The following is a 25125-nucleotide window of genomic DNA, read 5'->3' as shown; positions in this document are numbered from 1 at the left end:
AGGTTAAAAAAACAGGAAAATTGATGTTTTCTAAGTCTCACCCAAACAACCCACCATTTTCTAATGTCGATATCTCAGCAACTAATGGTCCGATTTACAATGTTAAAATATGAAACATTCGTGAAATTTTCCGATGTTTTCGAAAAACGTATTTTTAAAAATTTTAAATCAAGACTAACATTTCAAACGGGCCAAACATTCAATATTACGCCCTTTTGAAATGTTTGTCTTGATTTTACATTTTTCACAGCTTTACAATTTGACTCGTTTTAATATTTACGTAAGCTTATTTACTATCCCGGTTTCTACCACAATGAAAAAATATACTCTTTTCAGTTATGAGCAAAGTGATTAAGCTTATATTTGTAAACCCATACATCCAATTCAAATGCTGTCAAAGGCAAACTTATGGGAAATTGGACGAGCTTTCCGTTAAAAATATTTACGAGACTGAAAAATCAAGTCTGTCATATAGAAATTGCCAAAAATCACCAAAAAACCTAATTTTTCAACATTTTTATTTTTAAAATCGCTGTATCTTCACAAGGATTGGACATAGGACAATGGTCAATATGGAAACTTTTATGTAAAATTGTCTGGGGAATCAATTCCCACTATCGGTTTTTGAAAATTTTAACGTTTAGACCACTTCTCAAAAAAACAGTTTTAGTAAATGATTTTTGTAATTTTTTAGGAGAGACATACCATCCTGAATTTTTCATGAGTCTTTTTGATACATCTTAGGCTATTTCCTCAAAAATTTTGAACGAAAAAAAATCGTGACATCACCTTTAAATTTAACTTTTAAACATAAAAATTGAAAATTCTCATAGAATCGGCGTGTATTTTTCTTTCAGTGTATTTTTAACAGAAAGCCCGTCCAATTTCCTACAAGTTTGTCTTTGACCACTTTTTGGTGCGATGCAACGGCTTTGAGTTACAGTATTTCTTGAGTTACAAAATACAAAAATATTCAAATTACTTACGCCCTTCTCAAATGTCATTTTCGAGTACAATTGGCTCCATATACACAAAAATGGCTTATATAGGCCTAGGATAACATTTCTAAAAAGTTTCATTGAAATCGGAGAGGGTCGGGTACAAAAGTACCAGAAAAATTCCTGATTTGAATTCCAGCTTGCTCGTAAGTAAAATAAAACAGCTTCCATAGACGAGGTAGAAATTTATTTTATTCAAATTCACAATGATACGTTCATTCTCAAATGAACACCAAGTAATTTCCCCTCCCTCAAATCACCGTATCCTCTTCCGCCATCGTTTCATCCCCTTCACAAAGCGGCATTATAAAGTACTCCACAAACATCTGCGCATTGTCCCCCGTTTCAATCAGCACCTGCATCCCCAGCAGCCCGTCCTTGTTGGTTCGCAGCGCAATCTTCGACCCGAGCGCCAACGTCTTCATGACGAGCCGGAAGTGGGCAGCCTTGTAGCGATTGGTGCTGGTCGCGGTACAGTTGAACGAAATCAGCATGTCGCTGCTGTTGGTGATTTCAAAGTTGGACTCGTTGTGCAACTCTCCGAGCGTGATCAGTCGGAAGTTGTTGGGCGAAAGGTTGATCTCGATCTCCTCGCAGAAGCGATCCAGATCACTTAGCAGGGCGAAGAAATCCGGGGCTTTGATGTTGACCCGGCTGAACACGTGAGCGTCTTCAAAGTCAAAGTCGAGCACTTCTAGCGGTTCCATCGTCTTGACGGAGCACTCCGTGACGAGGTCGTCCTCGCCGTGCTGCTCCAAGACCACGATTAGCGGTGCTCCTTCGCCTTTGTGGAGCAGTTTAAGGCTGGAGTCGTAATCTCCGCCCAGGAACATGCTCAGGCAGTCGGTGAAGACTTTGAGGTTGAGACCGAACGAGGTGCACGGGCCGTCCTCGTCGTCATCGTCGGTGGACCTGGGTAGGATGAGCTTGTATTCGGAGAAGCAGTTCTTCATGATGTACGCCGTCGCTTGGACGCTCTTGGCCTCCTCAGCGATGATCTTGACGCCGTCGCTGGTGAGTTGGACGGTCACGTTCTGAAAAGAAATTCAAGGTTAGTCAGTTATTGAACGAACTCAACTCAACAACCAAACTTACGTCCACAAAGTGTATCGCCTTCATGATGCTGTAGAACGTCCCGTAGTGATTCAGCACGGCCTGGAACTGAATCTGCGAAAACTGCGACTGGGTCAGCATTTTCCGGTTGAGAACAATTCCCTTTTCAAACAGCAGCTTCGTGTTGAGCATTTACGGCTTCTGGCGCGAAGTTCCCTCCCCAGCGTCCACCCGACCCTCACTAGGCTTTAATCGTTCCCTGATGAGCGCAGCCTTCACCTCCAGGTACGCCTGCTGGGTGATCTCCTCCGTGATGACCCGGTCCACGAGTGGGGCCAGCCGGCTCGCCAAAAGGTGCTTGCACAGTGCTTGGTGGCGTTGTTGAAGCACCCAGAAGCGGTACGACTTACAGGTGCAGTAGTTGATACCGGGGAAGATCTTGTACACGACGGCAAATTCGGAACCCGGCACTTCGTACAGCTGGCCGACGCAGTCCGGTGTGCGGTAAAGCTTGATGGGCTTCTTGCCGTAGACCAGTTCGAGGGTGCGGTTGAGCAGGGCGCGGCCAAAGAGGGATTCTAGCTCGAGGAGGTGCTCTTTGGGGACTGGAAGGAGAAATATGGAAAAACATTAAAAATGCAGTGGGAAACGATGGAAATCAAGAAATAAAAACAAACAAGATTGAATAAAAGTATTCAAAAAAAAAAGTTCAAGATGGTATGTCAGAGACATAACCGAAAGACATAGGACAGTACAGGGCCTTAAATTTTTATTAAGATTGCTGATGTTTTCGGATTGATAGTGAAATGTAAAACCAGATTATTTTATTTTGCTTGATTGGAAGATTGCAGAATAACTCTTTCGTGAATGTTTTGGTGGTCCTGAAAAGGACCGTTTAATTTTTGCCCTGGAATAAAGAAATGAGATTAGGCTTGATCCTGGCTGGGTCCATCAGCGGTGTTCCAAGAGGGCGGGGGGATGGTTTCCTGTTAATAAACAATTGATGATGGTTGAATGAATCATTAAATAAGTTCAATATATGAATAAAGCGAGAAATAGAAGGAGTGGGTGGAAGAGGGGAAGGGGCGGTTGTTGGGTAGGTTTTAGTGTGTAGTACAATATTGTTCTGCTTCTTAAAGTAATATTTACATTTCATTTGGTTCCTGATGTAGTGATGTTAATGTTTGGGGGGGGGGAAGGGTCAGTGTGTTTAGTTAGTGTTTACAAAAGTTTTCTGGTATACTTAAATTAATGAGTTTACAGTTCATTTGTGAGTTTGTGTTAGTGTAGGTGTAACTGGTAATTTACATTTCAATTTCTTCTTGTAAAATCCGATGATAATATCGTCGTGTCCGGCTTTGAACGTTTATGGATCAATGCAACTGAGATGGCTCGGGTTCTTCAGTTCGTAGTACAGACAGCATGGATCTGTGGTAGGAAAAAGGTGCAGTGGTAATCCTACAGGCATAACCATCATGACGAAGAACTTCGAACACAAAAGTAAATGAAATTTTTAGAGTTTTTAATATTTGCGTTTCTTGGCCACAAAATCAATCACGAAATAGTTATTTCGTAAGATCTATTTATTTTTGCTCAAGGATGGTCTCATGGTATTTTGACGTTTGATAACAATTAAAACTTTCAACCGGCTCCGTGGCTGAATGGTTACGGCTTCTGCCTCACAAGCAGAAGGTTCAGGGATCAAATCCCGGTTGGTTCCCTTGAAATTTGGAATCAGGAATTGTAACATTGAATACGAACAAAAACGAAACTTGAATTAGGTGGGATTCGAACTCACACCTTTGGATTGATGGTCTGGGACTCTAACCAGTCGGCCATCTGAAGGTTATGAAACATGTTGTATATTCTCCTCATATTAAATACGCTCTGATCCCTGATTTGCCTGAAGGGATTGGGAGTCTTAAGATAGATCAAGGATCCGTCTGGTGCTTGCTTCTATGTTAAGGCGGGGCCGGACAATGCCCAACGACCTCGGAATTGGGCCGCTAGGATCTCTGCCATTCTGAAATGGGTCGTTGGAAGCAGCGCGAGGGCTATCACCACCTAATACCCGGGACTGAGATAAGTTGTATCAGCATTCGGCATATACAAAGTCTGATACAAATTATACTTTCCCATAATTTCGCTACCGGTTAGCGGGTATTGGATTGGACCACACACACACACACACACACACATTGATAACAATTAAAACTTTCAAACGCTTCTTTAGCTAATCGTGATGGCAAAATTTTCGGGCCAGTTGATATGAAATCATTTCATCAATTTTCTGTTAAACTTCCGGCATTGAACAATTTTCAAGAAATATTTTGCAAACTATAAAATTTATTACAAAGAGTCATTCTGAACCATGTGTTAAAGACACAACACACAAACCCTAGAGCTTGATACCCATATTGCCCCAAATCTTATGGTTCCGCAAATGTCCCCTTATCGGAACATCCTCGGGGCCTCCGGCCACTCCAGGTAGTGGCCACTACTGCCAAAATGTCAAATTTTATGTCCAGTATCAAAAACCCTAAAGTTTGATACCCATATTGCCCCAACTCTTTCAGTTCCGCAAATGTTCCCTTATCGGAACATCCCCGGGGCCTCCGGCCACTCCAGATAGTGACCACTGCTGACAAAATGTCAAATTTCATGACCAGTATCAAAAACCCTAAAGTTTGATACCCATATTGCCCCAAATCTTATGGTTCCGCAAATGTCCCCTTATCGGAACATCCTCGGGGCCTCCGGCCACTCCAGGTAGTGGCCACTACTGCCAAAATGTCAAATTTCATGTCCAGTATCAAAAACCCTAAAGTTTGATACCCATATTGCCCCAACTCTTTCAGTTCCGCAAATGTCCCCTTATCGGAACATCCCCGGGGCCTCCGGCCACTCCAGGTGGTGGCCACTACTGCCAAAATGTCAAATTTCATGTCCAGTATCAAAATCCCTAGAGTTTGATACCCATATTGCCCCAACTTTTATGGTTCCGCAAATGTCCCCCTATTGGAACATCCCCGGGGCCTCCGGCCACTCCAGGTTGTGGCCACTACTGCCAAAATGTCAAATTTCATGTCCAGTATCAAAATCCCTAAAGTTTGATACCCATATTGCCCCAACTCTTTCAGTTCCGCAAATGTCCCCTTATCGGAACATCTCCGGGGCCTCCGGCCACTCCAGGTGGTGGCCACTACTGCCAAAATGTCAAATTTCATGTCCAGTATCAAAATCCCTAGAGTTTGATACTCATATTGCCCCAACTTTTATGGTTCCGCAAATGTTCCCTTATCGGAACATCCCCGGGGCCTCCGGCCACTCCAGGTAGTGGCCACTACTGCCAAAATGTCAAATTTCATGTCCAGTATCAAAATCCCTAGAGTTTGATACCCATATTGCCCCAACTTTTATGGTTCTGCAAATGTCCCCCTATTGGAACATCCCCGGGGCCTCCGGCCACTCCAGGTGGTGGCCACTGCTGACAAAATGTCAAATTTCATGACCAGTATCTAAAACCCTAAAGTTTGATACCCATATTGCCCCAACTCTTTCAGTTCCGCATATGTCCCCTTATCGGAACATCCCCGGGACCTCCGGCCACTCCAGGTGGTGGCCACTACTGCCAAAATGTCAAATTTCATGTCCAGTATCAAAAACCCTAAAGTTTGATACCCATATTGCCCCAACTTTTACGGTTCCGCAAATGTCCCCTTATCGGAACATCCCCGGGGCCTCCGGCCACTCCAGGTGGTGGCCACTGCTGACAAAATGTCAAATTTCATGACCAGTATCAAAATCCCTAAAGTTTGATACCCATATTGCCCCAACTCTTTCAGTTCCGCAAATGTCCCCCTATCGGAACATCCCCGGGGCCTCCGGCCACTCCAGGTGGTGGCCACTGCTGACAAAATGTCAAATTTCATGTCCAGTATCAAAAACCCTAAAGTTTGATCCTAAAGTTTGATACCCATATTGCCCCAACTCTTATGTTTCCGCAAATGTCCCCTTTTCGGAACATCCCCGGGGACTCCGGCCACTTCAAGTGGTTGGTACTACTGCCGAAATGTCAAATTTGTCAAAGAGAGAGCAGCTTTCTGAGTAGCTGTGGATTCCGTCACCCCTCGCGTCCTTCCTTGGTTCCGTCCCGCAAAATCTCCATGGTAACACGATGCACGGAATCTGGCCGCTTCCTCAACCGGGCGCCTCGAGCTGTGAAATCCGTCACCCCGCGCGTCCTTCCTTGGTTCCGTCCCGCAAAATCTCCATGGCAACGTCGTCCGTGGATTCCTCGTGGCTGGTTTCCTCCTCGGTCCCGCATCAGCAGCAGCAGTAGCTCCTTCCAGGTCGGCGTCCAAAATTGATTTGCCTTGATTTTGGATCGGCACCTCCTTTTATATCAAATCGTTTTGGCGTTTGGCGAAGCAGCAGCACAAAAGGAAAGAATCGCCAAATTGTGTCAAGGCCAAACGCAGGCAAGGCTTTGGGGGCGGAGTCAATAGAGAGAGTGTGCACGTGTGTGTGTTGTGTGCATGCTTGCTTGCTGTGTGGAAGCAGTTTTATTAATTTAAACTCAGTTTTTAAGTGCTTCAACTAAATTTCATGGACATTAATTAGGTATAGTAAGAAAGCTTGAAATCTCCCCTTTCGTTTGGTGGGTACCACTTTTACGTGTGTTGAACAGGAGTTGAGATATTATTGTTGCAAATCTTGCAGTCGCGTTTAATTTCTTTTCGTTACATTTCGCTCCGCGAAATTTTGGATTGCTACCCTGTATAGAGCCCTAAGACGAAGTTCTTCGTCAAAATAGCATACATACCGCGAATTGCTCGCCACATGTATGCCTCTGGTAAATGTGAGATCAAGGACCGTTCCACGATTTGTGGTCGTCTGTCTCACGTCGTTAGCTAAGGATAGTTGGAAGTGCTCGCCCATAAACTTAATGAATTCGACATTTTCTCGTTTGGAAACGTCGACATTAAAATCACCGGTTACTACCATTGGCAAACCAGTGCGGGCAGTCTGGAGCAACTTCCGTGCCAAAAACCAACCTTTCTGCTTCAGTGTGGTTCCTGGGATGATGTACACCGAGAACAGCAGTACCTCAGTGCCCATCACATCCACTGTAGCAGCGCAAACGTCACCGTATTTATCTGCCACACCGAAAAGTTCGTCTCGATCTTGACTCACCAATTCGGGAGTATACGGGACTGCCATGCTGGTTTTGGTCGTCGTCTTTCGATAAATTGCCACACCGCCAGATCTTGCGTCATCCCTTTTGGACTGGACAACACAAGTGTAGCCTTCAATCTCGACCGAGGAGTTATCATCCAACCACGTCTCGCTTAGGGCCAAGTAGTCTACACTGGTCAGTATGGAATCGATCGATATATCCTGGTGATGAGCGCTCAAGCTTTGGACGTTGATTGTCATCAGGGTGCATGCTGGTCCACTACTCGCCAACACCTCAGAAAAATCGTCTCCGATCGTTCGATAACGGTTATTCCTCAAGCGCTTGTATTCGTCCCGCAACTCACGCATCGCTGGAGAGTTGTTTGCCTTGGCGTGGTGGAACACAGGCTTTTCCTTAGACGGATCTAGGGAGGGATTGTCCGCGTAGGTCAAGTAGAGTCCTTCCAGCGAAGTAACCCGTGACAAAGCAACGTACACCAGCCTTTGCTCCTGCGAGCGACTGTACTGGTAAACGACCTTGGAGAAAGTTCCACCTTGTGACTTGTGGATTGTCATGGAACAGGCACTCGCAATCGGAAATTGAATCCGCTTGCATTTGATCGTACCTCCAAGAGCGATGTTCACGTGCTGCTTCGTGATGGGGGTCCAATCCTGCTGCAGGAGATGGGGTCGGGCGTTAACGACTGCCTGCGCCTTAGATCTTGCAATGGTTCCGATTTTCTCCGTATCGAATTGCAACCAGAGTCTGTAGATCACTTCTTCGCCGGCGTCGTTTTCCCGCATCTCCACATACTTCAGCTCGCCGATTGCTCCGTTTACCAGATTATCATCGCCATCGATGTTGGTAGTGATCATGTAGGGCTTTCCAATGCAAAAACGAACCATATATGGCAGCCCACTCGTTTGGGCTGTGCTCATTTTATGTAATTTCGTTCGTGCACTGGTTGCCTGAGCGGATGTGCTGTGACCTGTGATCATATCGTCGGCAAGACAGTCCAGACCCTCGAGCCCACTCAACGCTTCTCTGTTGAATCGATCGACATCAACGTTTTGATGGAACAGCCAAACGGCGTTGGGAGCTTCCCGTTGGCAGTCCTCCACTGACTTGAACCGACTCTCGATCAACGTCTTCTGTTCATCCGTCAGTTTCTTGCCTTCGCCAATCGCGGTGAGGATGGTGGAGAACACCACATCGGTCTGACGCATGACCTGATCCAACTCGTACAGTCGGATGTAATCCCACAGCCAAGATCCACCAATCGAATTTCTCGGAGCCTTATAGATTGGTAAAGCATTGACTGGATTCAGCTGATGTAAATCTCCGGTAAACGTAACGTTCTGGTTAGCGAATGGGTGAAGGTGGTCCAAATGAATATCCTGCAAACGTATGTGCATTGTTCTGAAGTTACCTGCGCTAAGCATACTAACTTCATCTACAATGTGGAGCTTCACGTTTCGGAATTCATTTCGGTACGTCTGCAGCCATTCAGGGCTAAGCTTTGAGTCACTCTGGCGCGATATTGCAATGCGGTAGGCACGATGGACCGTAACACCGTCAATGTTAACGGCGGCTTTGCCTGTCGACGCACATGCAATATACGCGTTGTTGCGAGAGTTGTGACCTTGGCTGTACCGGTTATAGGTTTCCATCATCAGACGCAGTGTGAACGTTTTACCACTACCCGCTGGTCCAGTCAGGAAGATCTGCATCGCTGGCATTTCAGGATCAAAGCTCGTCAGTCGATGGATGATGTGGAGGATCAACATGCGCTGCTTCTCGTTAGCCTGCCGCATCCAGGCACAGTAGTCAGCTTTTGGCATGACATTCGAACGTTGTTTCACAATCGCTCGCAGTGCAGAAGTCGGCAGGTTTTCGATGTCATCGTTGTTTGGCTGCATGTCGATGCTCCTCACGTACTCGTTGTGCTTCTCCGTGGCGGCTCTCTCTTGCTCGCCGTCGCCTTCCTGTGCGATTATTCGGAGGTATTCCTCAACGGTCTGCTCCAAATTCAACTCACAATCGTATTCCTTACGTTTCGCGATGAGCTCTGTCTCATGCGAATCGTACAATTGGAGGAATTTGTTCTGGTCCAGCAGGTCGACTCGTTCATTCCGGAACGGCAAAAACAGGAGCACTGCCTCTCGCTTGTACTCGACCATTTCGCTCATCGGGTATCCTCGCCATCGCAGGATTTTGGCAGTGCCTCGCAGCTTGTAGCTGTTTTTGGTGCTTTTCATCGGTGCATACCATGCGACGAAATCAGCCAGGCACACATCCTCCAATCCATCGCGGTCCTCATACTTCTGGACGATGTTTCTGGTCCACACGTCCGTTGAGTCGTCGTCGAGTCCCTCGTTGTCCATCTGCTGGTATCGCTTCCGGCATCGGGTTCTCTCATTTGGCCACATTGTCGGCACAAATTCGATTTTCCGGCTTGCTTCGGACATTGGTAACCGGAGCAAGATCCACGCTGCTTCCTGTGAGCACATCTCAACACTGTTGAGTACTCTCACGCCCAACTTCTTCAGCAAGCCTTGATAGTCGTAGTCGGGATACTGCTCCTGCAGCTCGAGAAGCTCTCGGTGAAACGCGCTGATGCCTCGATTTGTCTTGTTGACGTAATCAACCAAATAAGAGGCGCACGAGTACTCGTCCATGATGAACTGCAGATCACTGTTGGAGCGAAGTACACCGCCAATCCAAACGTTGAATGGATTCATGTAGAGCTGATTCATCGGACGCTTGAAGAAGAACGCTGGTCGCTGTAGCCATGCACGAATCACTTCGAGGTAGTATTCCTCGGTACACTCACAATCGGCCAGAAAGTCTTCGAGAGTTTCGAAAGTCTTCGTTTCCAGAATCTCACGAAACTCGAGAGCACGTTTCTTCAGTGCAGAACGACGACTGTCATCAGCCGGAAGGGGCACCAATACCCGATCCTCGTTCATCGGCCAGTACGGAATGTTGAAACGACAACGTTTATCGTTGTGTTTGTAACATGTACGTGTGTGAGCGTGCTCTTGCTTCTTGCCAAGCAGTGGTCCCAACCAACGGAAGGCATCGATGGAGCAGAGAGTGTTAATCATTTCAATGGTGGCGGGCATGTCCTCGGAAACGTCCTCACGAGGATCGTTTGCACACCAGAGCATGATGTGGGCATGCGCGCTACCACGTTGTTGAAACTCGATCCGCTTGAAGTAATCCACAACGTAGTATTTACCAAATGGACTGAACCGTTTGGACTTCAAGATGCGCATTATGACGTCAACAAGCTTGTCGATGTATGCAACACACGTCACAGGATCTTCAACGACCAACTTTGCCTTTTGAAACGCGCTTAACTCCGACAGCGGGTCGGCCAATTCAAGGTCATCGTAGTCACTGGACAATTTGTGCAGCACCTTCAACAGTTCTTCCCATTGAGTTTCACTGGCGCTCAAGGTGAGAAACATTGTTGGTTTACCCAACTGTCGAATCATGGCGAAGAGGTCCTGTTTGCGTCCTTGCCAGTACTGCACAGAGTTCGGTATCCCTTTGAAGAAAGCCAAGCCAATCTCCATCATATTCCTCTGGAACTCTGGATCGCTGAGCTGGGCACGTGTGACGTTATCTGTTCCCACAGATTTGAAGTGGCATTTGAGCCCTTCAATCATACGGCAGTATAACACCTTCATGGCCATGGCCAGAATGTGATCTGGACGAGCACCCCGCCTGTCAGCTCGCCTAGCTTCACTGCTCGCCTTGTTGAACACAGTAGCTTGTACGCCTAGCTTGATCGTTGTCGGGAACCCATAGTATATGTCGGGATTACTCAACTCCTCGGCATTCTCATCGTACAAAATACTCGAGGGCATTCGGTTCATGGTAGGGCAAAGCTCCAGGTACATGTCTTCGTTCCACATCGCAGTTTGTTGCATGCTAGCCAACAGCTCGGCTTCATCTTCGATGATATCCAGTGGCATTGCTTCTTCCGCCCGCGAGGGACCCTCCTGTGGATCTGCTCCGAACGCATTCAATCGTTCTTCGTCAAAAGTAATGCCCTCACGTTTATACAACGGAGTAGTTACGAGATACTTGAGCCAAGCATAAACAGTCCCCTTGCAAACCCACCCCGAGTAATGGCTCGATTTGTGTGCAGTGTGCTTCTTGAAGCTCACATTAATCGCACAGTCATTATCAAGATCGCGAGGAAGAACCCGAACCATCTCCTCAACGTCTACCGGCACATTGATCACCTGCCCAATGATACCATAGTTGCCCAAAGCATGACACAGACGACGAATCACCAGAAAGATGAAACGGGGAGAAATCAGCCGCTTGCTGATCATATCCAGTTTGGGAAGACCCGGTGGTATCGGCGGGTAAACAAATCCGTTGCTTTTGGACAGGGTTGGGACCTTTCCACGATTCAAGCTGCTGTTGCAGGTTTGGCACACCATGAAACCTTCGGTTGAATCAAAGTCGCCGGCTTGTACCAGTACATTTCCTCCAGCTTCAGTGATGGGCTTCAAGTCGTTCTTGAACCAAAGTCTGTCGCAAACGCTGCACACAGCACCAAACGAGTTCTCAACGAAAAGCTTACGGAACTCAAGAGTGGCCCTGTCGTAGTTCGGTCTGCTTGCATTGCGAGGACCTGGCTCTGTGAAACACGATAGAGTTGACCCAAACCTCGAAAACTTCGCATAAATTTAAAGACCTACCCTGGCTTGCCCCATCTGAAATGCTATCCGACTGACTTGGTGCAGAATTTGATGGCATTTCTAAAAAGTTATTTTGCATGTTTAGTAAATTTTTCACAATAACACAATGTGTTTAACGTCTCACCTTCTTCATCAATCTGCACCACCGGATCATGGAGGCTTATTGCGTCTGCCTCCATGGGCGGAGAAATCCCTAAAAAGTTACATATATAGTTACTGTGAGAATTTGAAAATTTAAATGAAAAATCGCATAAACTTTGCATTATTCATTATAATTGCACTCTCAGAATTCCCCCTAAAAGGTGCTAAAATCTGTTCACAAAATTGGTATGCCTCTCAAGTTGTCGGTTCGTACTGCACTAAAACTAAAACCCCCATTTGCGTTATTTTATTTGAGGACATAAACGAGGAGAGTGCGCAAATTGGGAAGCGTTATTTTGTAGTTTAAGTTTGGAGGTTTCTTGTTTTTGAGTTCTGGCACAAATGGTTTTGAGTTTAAATCAGGGTGCGTTGAACAAGGGATCATTTACGGGGGCAGCGTAAAACGGAACTCTAGTGTATTTGATTTTTTTCCTTACGCTGAAAACTTAAGTTTCAATTTTAAGAATGAACGCAAATGCTAGTAAAACCATTCGTTAAATTTTGTTGATATAGAATAACCCCAAAAATTATAAGCAAATATTAAACGCAAGCCAACTGGTTCTAACTTCATCAAACATTGATCACGTCAGAACTTACCGTGCACGGGATTTTCCGCTACCAAATTGTCCGCGAGTCCCCGTCCACCACGCCGTCGCCTTCCAGCAACGAAACAATCATCCGTGGTCTCGCCTCCTTGGTCGCTCCGACCGAACGTATTTTGTCCAGTCCGCTTCCTCCTCTCCCGGAGCCGTCTCATACGTTCGGCAGATGTGCTGCCGGACGCATTTGACCCGCCCGGGTTGCCTCCCTCTCGTCCCTGCCTCCTCCGCTTTCCGATGTTAGACACCGACGGTCCAGCACCAGAATCATCCTCCCCGTGCTCTCCACCTCCTTCAGCAGCTCGCTTCCGCCCCCTGCGCTCAGCGTTGTCCACTGGCACCGCGGCAGGCTCATCCGCCAGCTGCCTCTCCTCCTCTCTCTGCTCTCTCTTCCGCTTCCGAAAAGCCGCATCGTACACCTTCTTCAAATGCCTCGACATCTTGCCAAGCCAACGTTCAGTAGGGTTTGGAAGCACAAAATGATGTGCGATTAGGTACTTGAATCTTACATCCCAAGAGGGGAAGGCCAATGCTTCGAACCCAATTAGCGTGTAGCATCAAATTTTGTTTACAAAATCTTCAGGGATGCCATTTTGTTATTCAGAACTGTCTGTCTGGACAGGCTTCGTATAAAAGTCTGTGCACATGTCGAACATTCAAAATCAAGCTGAAAATCATACCAAAAGCGTTTGCAATTATCCTGGCACTATACAATAAGTTAATAATAATATTTGCATTTAAAAAATCATACAATAGAAACATTAAAATGTTTATGCACCCAAAAAAAAATTCTGGCGCAACCTCAAATGTCTGTAAACTATATACAAATCTGTGCATTTGGCATCCCTGCCTTCTCGCACATCATGAGCTGTTTCGAGCTGTCAAACCCAAAATTTGTTTACATTTTCTCCTGCACGACCTGGGGTGGCGGCAGAGGTCGAGGGGAGGAGGAAGTTTTCGTTCGCAGTTTCTTCGGAGGAGCTGCTGCTGCTGAGCCGCCATGGAATATCAACCCGGTTACGGTGATAAACATGCCAGAGTACGTGACGAGTCGGATGGCGGGGATTATCCGGAACCGGCAGCAGCAGGTTATCCGAAGCCAGGTTGGTCAAAATAGTTTGTCTAACCGCAGTTCTCGGCGCAACTGATCAAGCTGTGCTCGTTGGACCTCGCTCCGAAGAAAACCGCCACCAGCAGGTTCGGTCTGGACTGGGATGAAATCGCGCCTACGCCACAAGGATGCAGCCCGAGGGGGACGTCACTCCGCGATAACACACTAAAACGCACAAAAACGAGCTCGAAAAGCATCAACGCTACTCATCGTGCCGAGTTTTCACATAACGCCACCTAAAAGCAAGTTATCGCAAGTTAACGCGCGTTAAAGCGAGTTAAAGCGGCCAGCGTCTGCTCGACTTTTGAACAAAGCGAAAACGATCTTGCATCCCTGCTGTCATAGCTCGAGCAGTTTTTCGATCAAGTTTGGCAACTCGGTATTTGTTTTGATAAGTTTTCAAGCAGTTTCCGCAGAAAGAAAACAAAAACAAAGCAGGTCGCGATTTTTTTTGGTTAAAGGTCGGAAAACTTTACTCCGATGGGATGACCGGCGCCGGCGTTTTGCTACAACGAGACAAACACAACTGGACCGGCAAGCTGCAACTTGGGGGAGAAAAAGTTCAAGTGTAAGTTTTCTTTTCAGCGGGTGAGTTTGAGTTTTAATTTGATGTTTTTTTCAGATCTTAGCAATCAATCGATGGAAGGCACCACATCTGGGCATTTTGGTGCGACTCCCCGGAAAGTGTATTTTCTAACTAAGTCCAACAATGAGCTGCGAGAGGAGAACCGGGAGTTTAAGGCGGCGGCTGTAGGGAGCAGTGTCCAACGAGACCGATGGCACAGTGGACGGTGCCGTTTGGTGTTTTTTCCGGGTGTTTAAGCAAACTAGCTCCCAACAAATGACGTCGACGAGCGGCTTAGCGTATGGCTTGTCTGGACCACAACATCGGCGAGTTCTGCTGTAACCTATAAGGGAAACCGGTGCCGTTGGAGTGGACAGGTCAATTCAGAAGAGGAAAATGCACCAAAGTTTGACTCATTTGGCGAGAAAAAGAGTAATAAAGTTCTAGGTGGAGTTTCGGAGGACTTTTTATTCCAACGCTTATTAGCTTTGCAGGTCTAAATGCTGCGGTTAAAAGCCGCCGCTTCTGCCCGCCGCTTGGGGGGCAAAGGGGACGACTACTAGAATAGTTTTGAATACTTTATTGAATGTAAAGCCATTTTGAAATAATAAAAAATGGTAACGAAAACCAATCCGCGGCTTGTTACAATTTTCTTCTCTGTAAAGACAATCCCAGCGTACGTAAAACCACTTCCGGCAGCTCGATGCAGACGCTTCCTCTACCGTGGATCTTCTGGTGTATCTGCTTGGTTGTGTTGGTGCTTTGACAGGACATCCGACCCGTGTTCGGATATTGCTACTACTAATCCAGCTCAGACGGATTTTTTTTGCACCGTAAGAATCGACCAGAACCCACAGCATCAGTGGCCTCAACACCTTTCGTGTGACTTTGCCGCCCCCAGTTTTGCCCTCAGCAGGTTCATAATCGTACAGCATCGTTGGCAGACCCTTTGCACCCAACGCCGGTCCCATCGTGCAACCCGGAACACTCCCGTTTTCATGAGTGTCCATCCGGAAGCTACCAACTCGCTAGAGCTGGCCGCTAGTGTCCCTTTTGACCAGCACAACGCGGCAAGAATCTTGCTTCCTCCACTCCGGGTGCCACCGTTTTTTTACCCCCATCCGTCCGGGTGACGGAGAAAAATTCAGCAAAACAAACTGCTCGACTGATTTGACAACGAGAACTGTCATTTGCTCTTGACAGTTCTCGCTGTCAAAAAAAATCGAGCAGTGTGATGCGAGAACGCAAGAAAAGGTAAGCCAAAAAGCAAGTTATCGCGGTTAACGCGCGTTAAAGCAAGTTAAAGCGGAAAGGTGAAGTGAACGCTGCAAAGGTTTGAAAAGGAAGCTTTATCGCTCGGTTAGCGCGGAAGTGACGTCCCCCTCGATGCAGCCGTACCTCCTCATCATCTGTGACGACAGCTCAGCTCGCTCATCATCCAGAAGCAAACGACCTCGCTGGACATGTTTGTAAGTTTCTTCAAAATAACAAATTTTGAAACAATCAGCTTATTTTTCTCTTGGATTTTTAGGATCGGGTCGCCGTCCTGCGAGTGGTTCGAGGTGCTAGTTTGATCTGGCTGGTGGAATAGTGTTGTCCAACGACGGAAATGAAATTCTGCGAGAGATTACGGTCGAACATCCGGCAGTGGAAATTATGCTTTAAATTGCCCGCATCCAGGACAAGGAGGAGGTTGATTTTGTTAGCCGGAGAGATGTTTATCACGGCGGAGCAACTCCTATAGCTGATGATTGATCCGACCTCAGGGCCTACCAGTGGAAGCGTTGGAGCGTGGATCGAACCGCCACCAGCAGGTTCGGTCTGGACTGGGATGAAACCGCACCTACACCAGTAGAATACAACCGTACCTCCTCATCATCTGGCACGAGAACTAAATCTCCCCGCTGGCGCTGTTTCGGCAGGTCAAGGGCTAAGGCTACGGTCTGTCACACGACTGCCCAAGCCTTGTCACGGACAGCTCGCTCATCATCCAGAAGCAAACGACCTCGCTGGACATGTTTGTAAGTTTCTTCAACATAACAAATCTTGAAACAGTCAGTTTATTCTTCTCTTGGATTTTTAGGATCGATGACCAACGACGGAAATGAAATTCTGCGGCACCCAGGGAGGGAGGGGACAAGAGGGTGATTTTGTTAGCCGGAGAGATATTTATCACGGCGGAGCAACTCCAACAGCTGCTGATTGATCCGACCGCAGGGACTACCAGTGGAAGCGTTGGAGGATATGATTAAGCTGTTGCAGGAGAACGCTAGCGTTCCGTTGAACAAGGCCAAGCTGGTTGAGGTGGTCAAATCTTGCATTGGAACTGCAGAAATTTTATTTTCTGCACTTATTATATTTATTCTGTGAATAAAACTGATGTTTTTATTTATTTCTGGAAAAAATACATCAAAAATTTTTATGTTCTGAAAATCTGCACTATCAAAACGTGAAAACTAATCTGAACGTGGCCTTCATCAGGCTGTTTTCAGGGATAGGCTCTGGCGACGAAGAACGAAGAACGGCTCTGGAAGAACTGTAATCTTTTGCAAAACCTGCGGCTGTTAAACCTGTCTACCCTCCGGAGGAAGAACAGATCATGCACGCTGGCTACCACATCGACAGCATCGCGGAGTACATCCGGCCGGAGGACGTGGTTCGGGTTGCGCTCATTTAATCGTCCGGTTTAATCGCCTGAAAGAGCAGCAATCCTTGATGTTGTTGTTATCGGTCAGGGACATGGTCAGCCGATCGATTCCCTGGGCGTTACAGATTTCTCGTCCACCAGCTGAGCTTTGTCATCGCCGGCTGCTTTGTCGAACCGAATCGTTCGCGCTGGACGGCTGGTAGCGTTGCGATGGAATTTTGCGAGATGCAGGTCGGGCTGATGCAGTCATCGTCGACAAATTTTCCCAAGAAGCGGGCGATTGCTGTAGAGGTCGCTCAGGTGTGAGCTTGTCCAGGGCTGGAAACATGACCTTAAGGATCTTTTCCAGGGCGCTGATCACGGAAACGCGCTTGAAGGGGGGCATGAAGTTGAATTCCTTTGCGCAGAATCAATCGATGGCTTGTTGCGGGAATCTTACAGGGCACCTCGACTGCACCGTGGCTGTGTTCCCCGCGGATTGTCTAATCATATTTGGGCAAGCCGCTGTTAGTTTCTTGGGAGCCTCTTGTTCTACCGTTGTTAATGGTCTCGGGGTTGGTTGAATTTTGTTCGAGTTCGAGACCATTTTAGGTACATCAATCAAACGTCCGCGGAAGGGAAGCTCGACGCATCGAACCAAATCAGCGTGTACCATCATCAAACGGGGAGTGTGTACGCTGTGAGGGAGAAGGGAAGGAGGGGGAATGTAGAGAGAGCGTGTGTGTGTGTAATCTGGCGCAAGAGTGGCCAAGCCAAACTAAAAATCGATGATGGCAAAAAAATTATGCTTTTCCGGGTCGAATTCCAATGTTTCACTCTTCGTGATGAATTTGTGGCCCTGAAAAGGGCCATTTTTTTTGCAGATCTGGTTGTTTAAATTTCACCGGGTAGCTCAATGCGGCGCACGAAACAAAACAACAAATTTCAAGGCCGCGACGTGTGCACATAAACACACACTCCGTCGCGGCCCTCCAGATCGAAGTTTGCTCGTGGCCACGTCAATTTTACCCGGCAAACACGGGCAATCCGGCAGATGTGGTCCTGGTCCTGATCAGCTCTCAAATCGGGAAGAGTTTTCCTTCGGTTTTCGCGTTGTTCTTCCGCTCTCCCTGCTGCTGCGCGCTGTTCCTGCTGGTAGCTGTTGTCTCGTCTGAGGTTTTGAAAGTTATGAGCCGACCGGGCCGACCTTACTTGTTAGGCAGCTCAGTGGCAACTAAGTGGAGTGGAGAGGGTAGCACGTAGTTTTATACTTCTACTTCGCCTCTACTTCCCCTCTTTTCACGATCGTCGACGACCACCGCTGCTGCGGTGATTTTCCCCTCAAAATCGTTCGCGTTGTTTGCAAATTCTAAGCATTTTAAAAATTCAATTGTTTGAATAGTTATACTATTGCGGCAATTCGGAAAATTTTATAGAAAATTGCTGAATGTTTTCCGAATCGAATGGTCCAAAAATTATGTAATTTCAATGTGTCTGGATGAAGATATTATCGTTTGAAATAACGTTCGCTAAATGTGACGCTCGGGATCGAAATTTTGAACTGGCCCCCCAGTATAGTAAGTAAAGACATAGTCCTATGTCAAAAAAAAATACATTAACAGGCAGAATCTAGTATTTTTTTTATAAAAAAAGAGTTTTTATGACTCCGACGGTGAAGTGGTAAGCGTGGTTGCCTCTCACCCCAGTTGGACTGTGTTCGATCCCAGACGGTCCGAGGATCGTTCAACAACTAATATTCGCAATTCGCAAATTTCAGAGCAAGAACGGGCGTTGGTCGATCTTATGCACCAGGTTCCCGACGAAAACGCACTGCCCTTACACCTACATCTCACCCTTGCTCTGAGTCAGTACGAGCAACACGCTAGAACACGCTTTGAGTGTTCGTGCCAGGCATGCACACCTTCTTTTCCGGTTACGCATTTTAACTCGGCCGGGGGTGGTACATTAAGTAGGGTTTGATGTAAGTATAAGCGCCTAACCATTTAAAGTGTGCCTATCAACTTTCATTTAAGCAAAAACTGTTTTATTTTTAGTTTGAATTCAAAAACTAGTTGTTATTTTACTGTGTATTGTTTTCTCCTGAAATCTTTCCTAGTGTTGAGTCGTGTTTATATGTTGCTATTTCTTTTGTCGCGGTTTTGCCTTCCTCACTGAGGTAAGGCTATAATCCTGCTCTAAAATTGAACTTTTTATTTAAAGCTCGAAAACCCACCTTGATGTATACATATCGACTCAGAATCGAAAACTGAACAAATGTCTGTGTGTATGTGTGTGTATGTGTGTGTATGTGTGTGTGTATGTGTGTGTGTATGTGACCAATAATGTCACGCAGTTTTCTCAGCACTGGCTGAACCGATTTTGACCAAACCAGTCGCATTCGACTTGGTTTAGGGTCCCATACGGTGCTATTGAATTGTTTGAAGTTTCGATAAGTAGTTCAAAAGTTATGTATAAAAATGTGTTTTCGCATTTTTTTGGATGTTGAATAAATGGCAGTAAACTGAACCAAACATCATCATGTTATACATCGTTCGTTAGGTAATTGAAAGACCTTTTCAACAAGTCCAAAACATTGGTAATCTGGCAACCCTGTCTCGAGTTATAACCACTTAAGTGATATTTATGTACTTTTTTTGTAGCTTGATCTCACTTAAATGTATGTAAACAATGTCCGGATCCATCATCCGACCCACCGTTGGTTAGGTAATCGAGAGACCTTTCCAACGAGTCCATAACATTGAAGATCTGGCAACCCTGTCTCGAGTTATAACCACTTAAGTGATATTTATGTACTTTTTTGTAGCCGGATCTCATTTAAATGTATGTAAACAATGTCCGGATCCTTTATCTGACCCATCGTTGGTTAGGTTATTAAAAGACCTTTCCAATGAGTCCAAAACATTGAAGATCTGGCAACCCTGTCTCGAGATATGACCACATAAGTGATATTTATGTACTTTTTTGAAGCCGCATCTCACTTAAATGTATGTAAACTATGTCCGGATCCATCATCCGACCCATCGTTAGTTAGTTAATAAAAAGACATTTCCAATGAGTCCAAAACATTGAAGATCTGGCAACCCTGTCTCGAGATATGGCCACTTAAGTGATATTTATGTACTTTTTTGAAGCCGGATCTCACTTAAATGTATGTAAACGATGTCCGGATCCATCATCCGACTCATCGTTGGTTAGGTAATTGAAAGACCTTTCCAATGAGTCCAAAACATTGAAGATCTGGCAACCCTGTCTCAAGTTATGACCATTTAAGTGATATTTATGTACTTTTTTGAAGCCGGATCTCACTTAAATGTTTGTAAACTATGTCCGGATCCATCATCCGACCCATCGTTGGTTAGGTTTGAAGATCTGGCAACGCTCAGTCTCAAGTTATGACCGCTTAAGTGACATTTGTGTATTTTTTTATTGAGAAATAGATGGAATTGGTGTCCAAACCCATCGTATCACCAAATGTTGGTAAAAAGTGAGGAAGGCGCCAACCACATAGGTGGATTAAATTAGTTTTTTGTTACAATTTTTGGTCCTAAGCATGTTATAAAAGTTTACCAAAAGTACAATAGTAATATTTGGGTTAATCCTTTAACCATTCCATAAATTGAGTAAGGGCTCAAACCTCACTTGTTTGAAGAAAATGGTGAAGATTGAAAACAATGGACAGTGAAGGAAATATGCTATGTAAAGAATCAATAGTAAAAGAAAGATAGTAATTTATGTAGTATAAATAAAGAAAAGGCAAATGATAAATAGAATTGACATTGCTTACTAACTGAAATAACTGGAAAACTGACAGTTTGTTACAGCAGTATTAGTTGGTAAAATAGAAAGGAAAAACTTTGAGAGTTAAGAGAATCAAGAGTTAATAAAATCAAAACCAAAAACCATCAAATCAAATGGAAAGAGGAGAAACCCCGTTGTGCGATGTTTCAGGTACATCCACTGCAGTTGACTCAACATACTGCGTATCAAAACAATACCGTCTACAATCACAAATGACTTCCCTTTCCCACTTTGACGCGCCCCTTTCTCCTAGCTGTCTCGGCTCTGACCCTCGCTGGTCAAAGGTTTACGAGCCGTTTCCACAGGCCACCAGCTAGGTTACACCTTGTCATCATGATGACTAAACCAAGCCAACGTGGAGGTAAGAAAATAGGACACTTGCAAGGAACCAGAGCCAAACAGCACTACGGATGTAGTTGGGCTCCTTCCGGGATGTTCCTCGCCTGGGCGTCGACCGACGAGTATCATCAGTATCATCCACCCTTGGCCTGCACCCTTAAGTCCAAATTAGGTTTTACGCCGACTCGATTTGGAGGTTAGAAAGGAGTGCACTGTTTGCATGGACTTAGCTCAGTTTGATGCGGTCGTCGATTTTGTTCGGGGAAATTCGTCGACAGTGCACACGAGCTGTCAAATGACGTCACGGTGTAAAACCTAATTGACTTGTCAAAAAATAAAAATGTTCGATTTTCAGAGCGCTATAAGTGCCCCGAACATCACTTTTCTCTAATACTTAACCCTGAATTGCTACTCTCAAAAAACTGATTTTTTAAGGTTTGCTCAGAAGCTTTCTCTTAATTTGGTCATAGAAGGCGTAGATTGCGAGATAAAATTTTGGTGTCTCCGACAAAGTTGCTTGGATTTGAGAGCCCAACAAGTTTCTAAAAGACAAAAAAAGAATCCTAAAAATATCCATGAGAAGTTAGATTTCGAAAATCACCCTAATCGTGAACCACCCTAATTTTGAACCAAACCAAAAGTTGCCCTTTTCCATATGCAACAACTCTTCTGAAGAGACCAAAGCTCCATAACTTCACCATTTTTCGGAAAATCCATTTTCCACTTAATTTTGCGATCTGGACCACTGTGTATTGTAAGATTAAAAAAAGTCAGATTTTAAGGAAAATCCGAGAGAGAATAGAGAATAAGGCATAGAATTTTTTATTGAGTAAGACTTGAATACCATCTACTGCAAAATCGAAAGAAGATTTTCATCAAAATCGAACCCGGATCGGACTGTTCCTCACCCTATTAAAGATTATTTCATGCTTTCATGTCACCTTAAATCCTTTAAAAGACACGACACACCCCTTTTCTTCGACCGCAGAAATAAACATTCTAGAATAGTTCCAAGTCGTTCACTTTTACTACGCGCGTGACCCCATAATCATCATCTACTAGGAGGTTGTTCTAGTTGATACGCTATAGCTGCTATCCTATCTGGTACATATTTCAGAGCGCGCCAACGTCAACGACCATTTCAAGAGACCAACCTCACACACGTGCGGTCACATAACTGTAGGCGCTTCGCGCGTTCAAGCATATTTTATGCTTGCACTTATACATAGTCGATGGTTGCTGATATCTACCCGGTCTAGTCGGTGGGGTAGACACCAAAACAGAGCACAACCACACACTTTTTGACGTTCCTCTTTCCACTTTTTAGAGCGAGATTCAGGTAAATACTGCACACGTTTGCAACAACTCGGATTCTCTCTCGTTTAGTTCTCTCTCTCTAAGTTATGCTTACGCGAGCCGCTCTGTGTGCGAGTAGTTGTCGTCCCGATCTTCGTCGTCGGAGGGGCCTAGAGCCAAGCTCACTTCCACTTGGGACGGCAGTCCGTCAGTTGAATTTCGACACACCAGACCACACCACGCCACCCGCTTGAAGACTGACACTCACACACGACTCACAGACACTCCGAGACGACACCCGACCGCGCGACGACGACCCTCCCGTTGACTAGTAGTTTTATAGCTGTGTAGTGTTGTTAGTAGTCCTCGTCTAGTTTTCTGTGCCCGTGCGTACTAATAAATCATATTAGAGAACAACAGCACCATCCGAGTCTCGGTTCGCGGACGTTACGAGTGGCCAGTCTGGTCGACGCGAGTGCGAGTGTGACGCCGGAGTCCCGTCTCCAATATCTGTGTGCTAGATCGAGCCCGTAGATTAACGATTTCATCCAGGACGGTTCTCTGCAGCGCTTCCCGATCTTGCTCGGCCTGCCACGATCGATTCCAGCGCTTGGCACCGATCCAAATTCGAATTTTGTGCAACATCTGCGAGAGGTTCTTCTGTGCTGTAGATCTGCAGCTTCTTTCCTTGGATCGGATTCACCACTGCTCGAGTTCTACCACCGCGCATCGATACTGCTGCACTGGTATTGGTACTCACACACAACCGCACCGAGTCACCGTCACCTTCTTGGTCTTGGATTGGCTAGAAAATCGCAAGGTTTAATTAGCAATTACCCGATGTGGTCCAGTAGCTAATCCCCGCGAGTCGGCCGCCGTAACCCAGCTATTACGGCTTCGAGCTTCAGTTGGTCGTGCGACCCGCCTCCGCGCAGATCCACCTTGCAGGTGTGCCCTTGAACGGTCGAAAAAACAGCAACACCTTCGAAATCGTCGAATCCACGGATTACGCACGTGCACGTTGCAGTTCAGAACTTCGCGACGACGTCCTCCGTGACAATCTCCAGCCCGACGACGCGTGTATAAGTGAGCACTGACGACTGTGAACCGAAAGAAAGCAAAAATATCGAAAAAATAACGAAGTTCCGGACGCGGTCATTGAAGAAGAGTTGAAAATTCGCGAAGTAAACAGCTTGCGTCGTGGTGTGTGTGTGAGACGCGCAATTTGGCCAATATTTTAGCGCGCCGGTCATCATTACGCGGCGAGGGGCCACTAGTACAAGGTACTAGCGAAAGGGTAGATCGAGCAGATTGAAGCTTTTTGGGAGTACACAACAGAGAAGAGCACAGCAAGATGATGTCTTCGGATCTGAACGATGAAATGAAGCACTGCTACGAGAACCTGATCGTGGTCGACGTCGGCGCCAATCTGACCAACAAAAAGTACATCCGCGACCTGGACTCGGTGATTCAGCGCGCCAAAGATTCGGGTGAGTTATGAGGGTGGAAGAAAGGGTGTTTGGAGAAAAAATATAGAATTCGCTAAATGTGTATAATGTTGATTCACTTAGTGAAACATAGTAGGTATAAACACTTCATCGGGTTGCTAGGTCTTTAAACTCAATTCCAGAGTTTTTTTTTTAAGGACCAATAAACTTTTGTCTTTCATATGTTTATAGGACCTAATAAAAAAACTCTAGAATTACTCATTGCTCGGATTAGTTTTCAAAAAGACGTAAGAGCCAGTGGTAAACAAAGTCTTTTTTGCATCGCTATTCGACCTACTTACGAAAAACCAATTTTAAACCAAATGCTTGAGATTGTTCATCTACACGTCTTTCAAGTGCCCCAAACTAGAAATAAATGAAATATTAGTGTCGGAGGTCACGGTGGCTCTTACGGCTTTTTGAAACCTCACCCGAGATTGGGATGTTTTTTTGATTATATTTTCATCAAAACATCTTAGTTTCGGTTTAAAAAAAGTGTACAGGTTACACTTGATTAACTTATAATAACTTTAAACGATCAAAATCAGTTAAGGAAGTTCCAGTGCAAATTTTGATTGACTTCCATACAGCATGTGGACAAACGCACGAAATTTAATAAAATTTTGATTCTTAGTCGATATATATACGACTTTGATTGGTGAGGGAGGCTAACATTTCTGATTTTTTTTTTGTAGATTCGAAATTGATTTATATGCGAAAAGGAGTCTAATTTACCTCAAATTATATTTCTATTTAGTTATAAGCTTTCTCTACTTCTATCACAAATCCATTGCAATTTTAGTAAGTTTTTTTCTTGCTCTTATGCCTTAGTTAAAGAAATAATTGTTTCAAAATGGATTATGATGCAACACACAGCTGAACTATTTGTATCTTGACTATTAACCAATAAAACTAAATTGAATTGAATTTAAAAAAATCCAAACCTTTTTTTCTATTTAAGATAATTAGATTTTGAATTGTATTTTCTGCTAAATGCAGTAAAAGTAGTCAAAAAAATGCACGAAACAAACATTTTTTTTTATTTTTTTTTTGGGAATTATGGCGGTCAGAATTATGTTATAAAAATATTTCTGATGATGTTTGAAACATTAAACAAAATTTTTATAGAAAAAAATCCATCGACAGAAATATTGATGTTGTACACAATTTTCATGCTGCCATATAAAAATA

At 45.2% G+C, this 25125-nt stretch overlaps 3 protein-coding genes and 1 long non-coding RNA gene across 4 annotated transcripts in view; 2 read left to right on the top strand and 2 right to left on the bottom strand.

Annotated features, from left to right (window-relative positions):
- Positions 1-1168: 1168 nt before the first annotated feature.
- Positions 1169-2380, bottom strand: LOC120417903 (cell cycle checkpoint protein RAD1). The gene is made up of 2 exons (XM_039580133.2): positions 2094-2380; positions 1169-2032 (listed from the first exon to the last, which is right to left on the bottom strand). The coding sequence occupies exons 1-2, from the start codon at positions 2241-2243 to the stop codon at positions 1250-1252; spliced, it is 933 nt and encodes a 310-aa protein (XP_039436067.1). The 5' UTR covers positions 2244-2380; the 3' UTR covers positions 1169-1249.
- LOC120417885 (uncharacterized) lies at positions 2244-13131 on the bottom strand. The gene is made up of 5 exons (XM_039580106.2): positions 12690-13131; positions 12076-12144; positions 11952-12011; positions 7109-11890; positions 2244-2656 (listed from the first exon to the last, which is right to left on the bottom strand). The coding sequence occupies exons 1-5, from the start codon at positions 13129-13131 to the stop codon at positions 2244-2246; spliced, it is 5766 nt and encodes a 1921-aa protein (XP_039436040.1).
- A 322-nt stretch (positions 13132-13453) lies between these two features.
- Positions 13454-14822, top strand: LOC128093305 (uncharacterized). The gene is made up of 2 exons (XR_008212391.1): positions 13454-14370; positions 14425-14822. It is a non-coding gene; the product is annotated as an uncharacterized LOC128093305 (long non-coding RNA).
- Positions 14823-22659: 7837 nt separating this feature from the next.
- The window catches only part of LOC120417904 (3'-5' ssDNA/RNA exonuclease TatD), a 36892-nt gene continuing 34426 nt past the window's right edge, over positions 22660-25125 (top strand). Inside the window, exon 1 of the mRNA XM_039580134.2 lies at positions 22660-23937. Coding sequence (XP_039436068.1) covers positions 23802-23937 — 136 coding nt within the window. The 5' untranslated portion in view covers positions 22660-23801. The remainder of the gene's footprint in view (positions 23938-25125) is intronic.

This window comes from Culex pipiens, chromosome 3 (assembly GCF_016801865.2).
Source record: "Culex pipiens pallens isolate TS chromosome 3, TS_CPP_V2, whole genome shotgun sequence".
Lineage (NCBI taxonomy): Eukaryota > Metazoa > Arthropoda > Insecta > Diptera > Culicidae > Culex > Culex pipiens.
This window is presented reverse-complemented; position numbering and strand designations above follow the sequence as displayed.

Excerpts from the sequence above, each read along its gene's own strand:
- LOC120417903 (XM_039580133.2), bottom strand. The coding sequence starts at position 2,243 with ATGCTCAACACGAAGCTGCTGTTTGAAAAGGGAATTGTTCTCAACCGG. Across the intron at positions 2,033-2,093 it reads AGGCGATACACTTTGTGGAC|AACGTGACCGTCCAACTCAC; the intron begins GTAAGTTTGGTT and ends ATTTCTTTTCAG.
- LOC120417885 (XM_039580106.2), bottom strand. The coding sequence starts at position 13,131 with ATGTCGAGGCATTTGAAGAAGGTGTACGATGCGGCTTTTCGGAAGCGG. Across the intron at positions 11,891-11,951 it reads TTCAGATGGGGCAAGCCAGG|AGCCAGGTCCTCGCAATGCA; the intron begins GTAGGTCTTTAA and ends CGTGTTTCACAG. Across the intron at positions 2,657-7,108 it reads AACCACACTGAAGCAGAAAG|TCCCCAAAGAGCACCTCCTC; the intron begins GTTGGTTTTTGG and ends TTCTCCTTCCAG.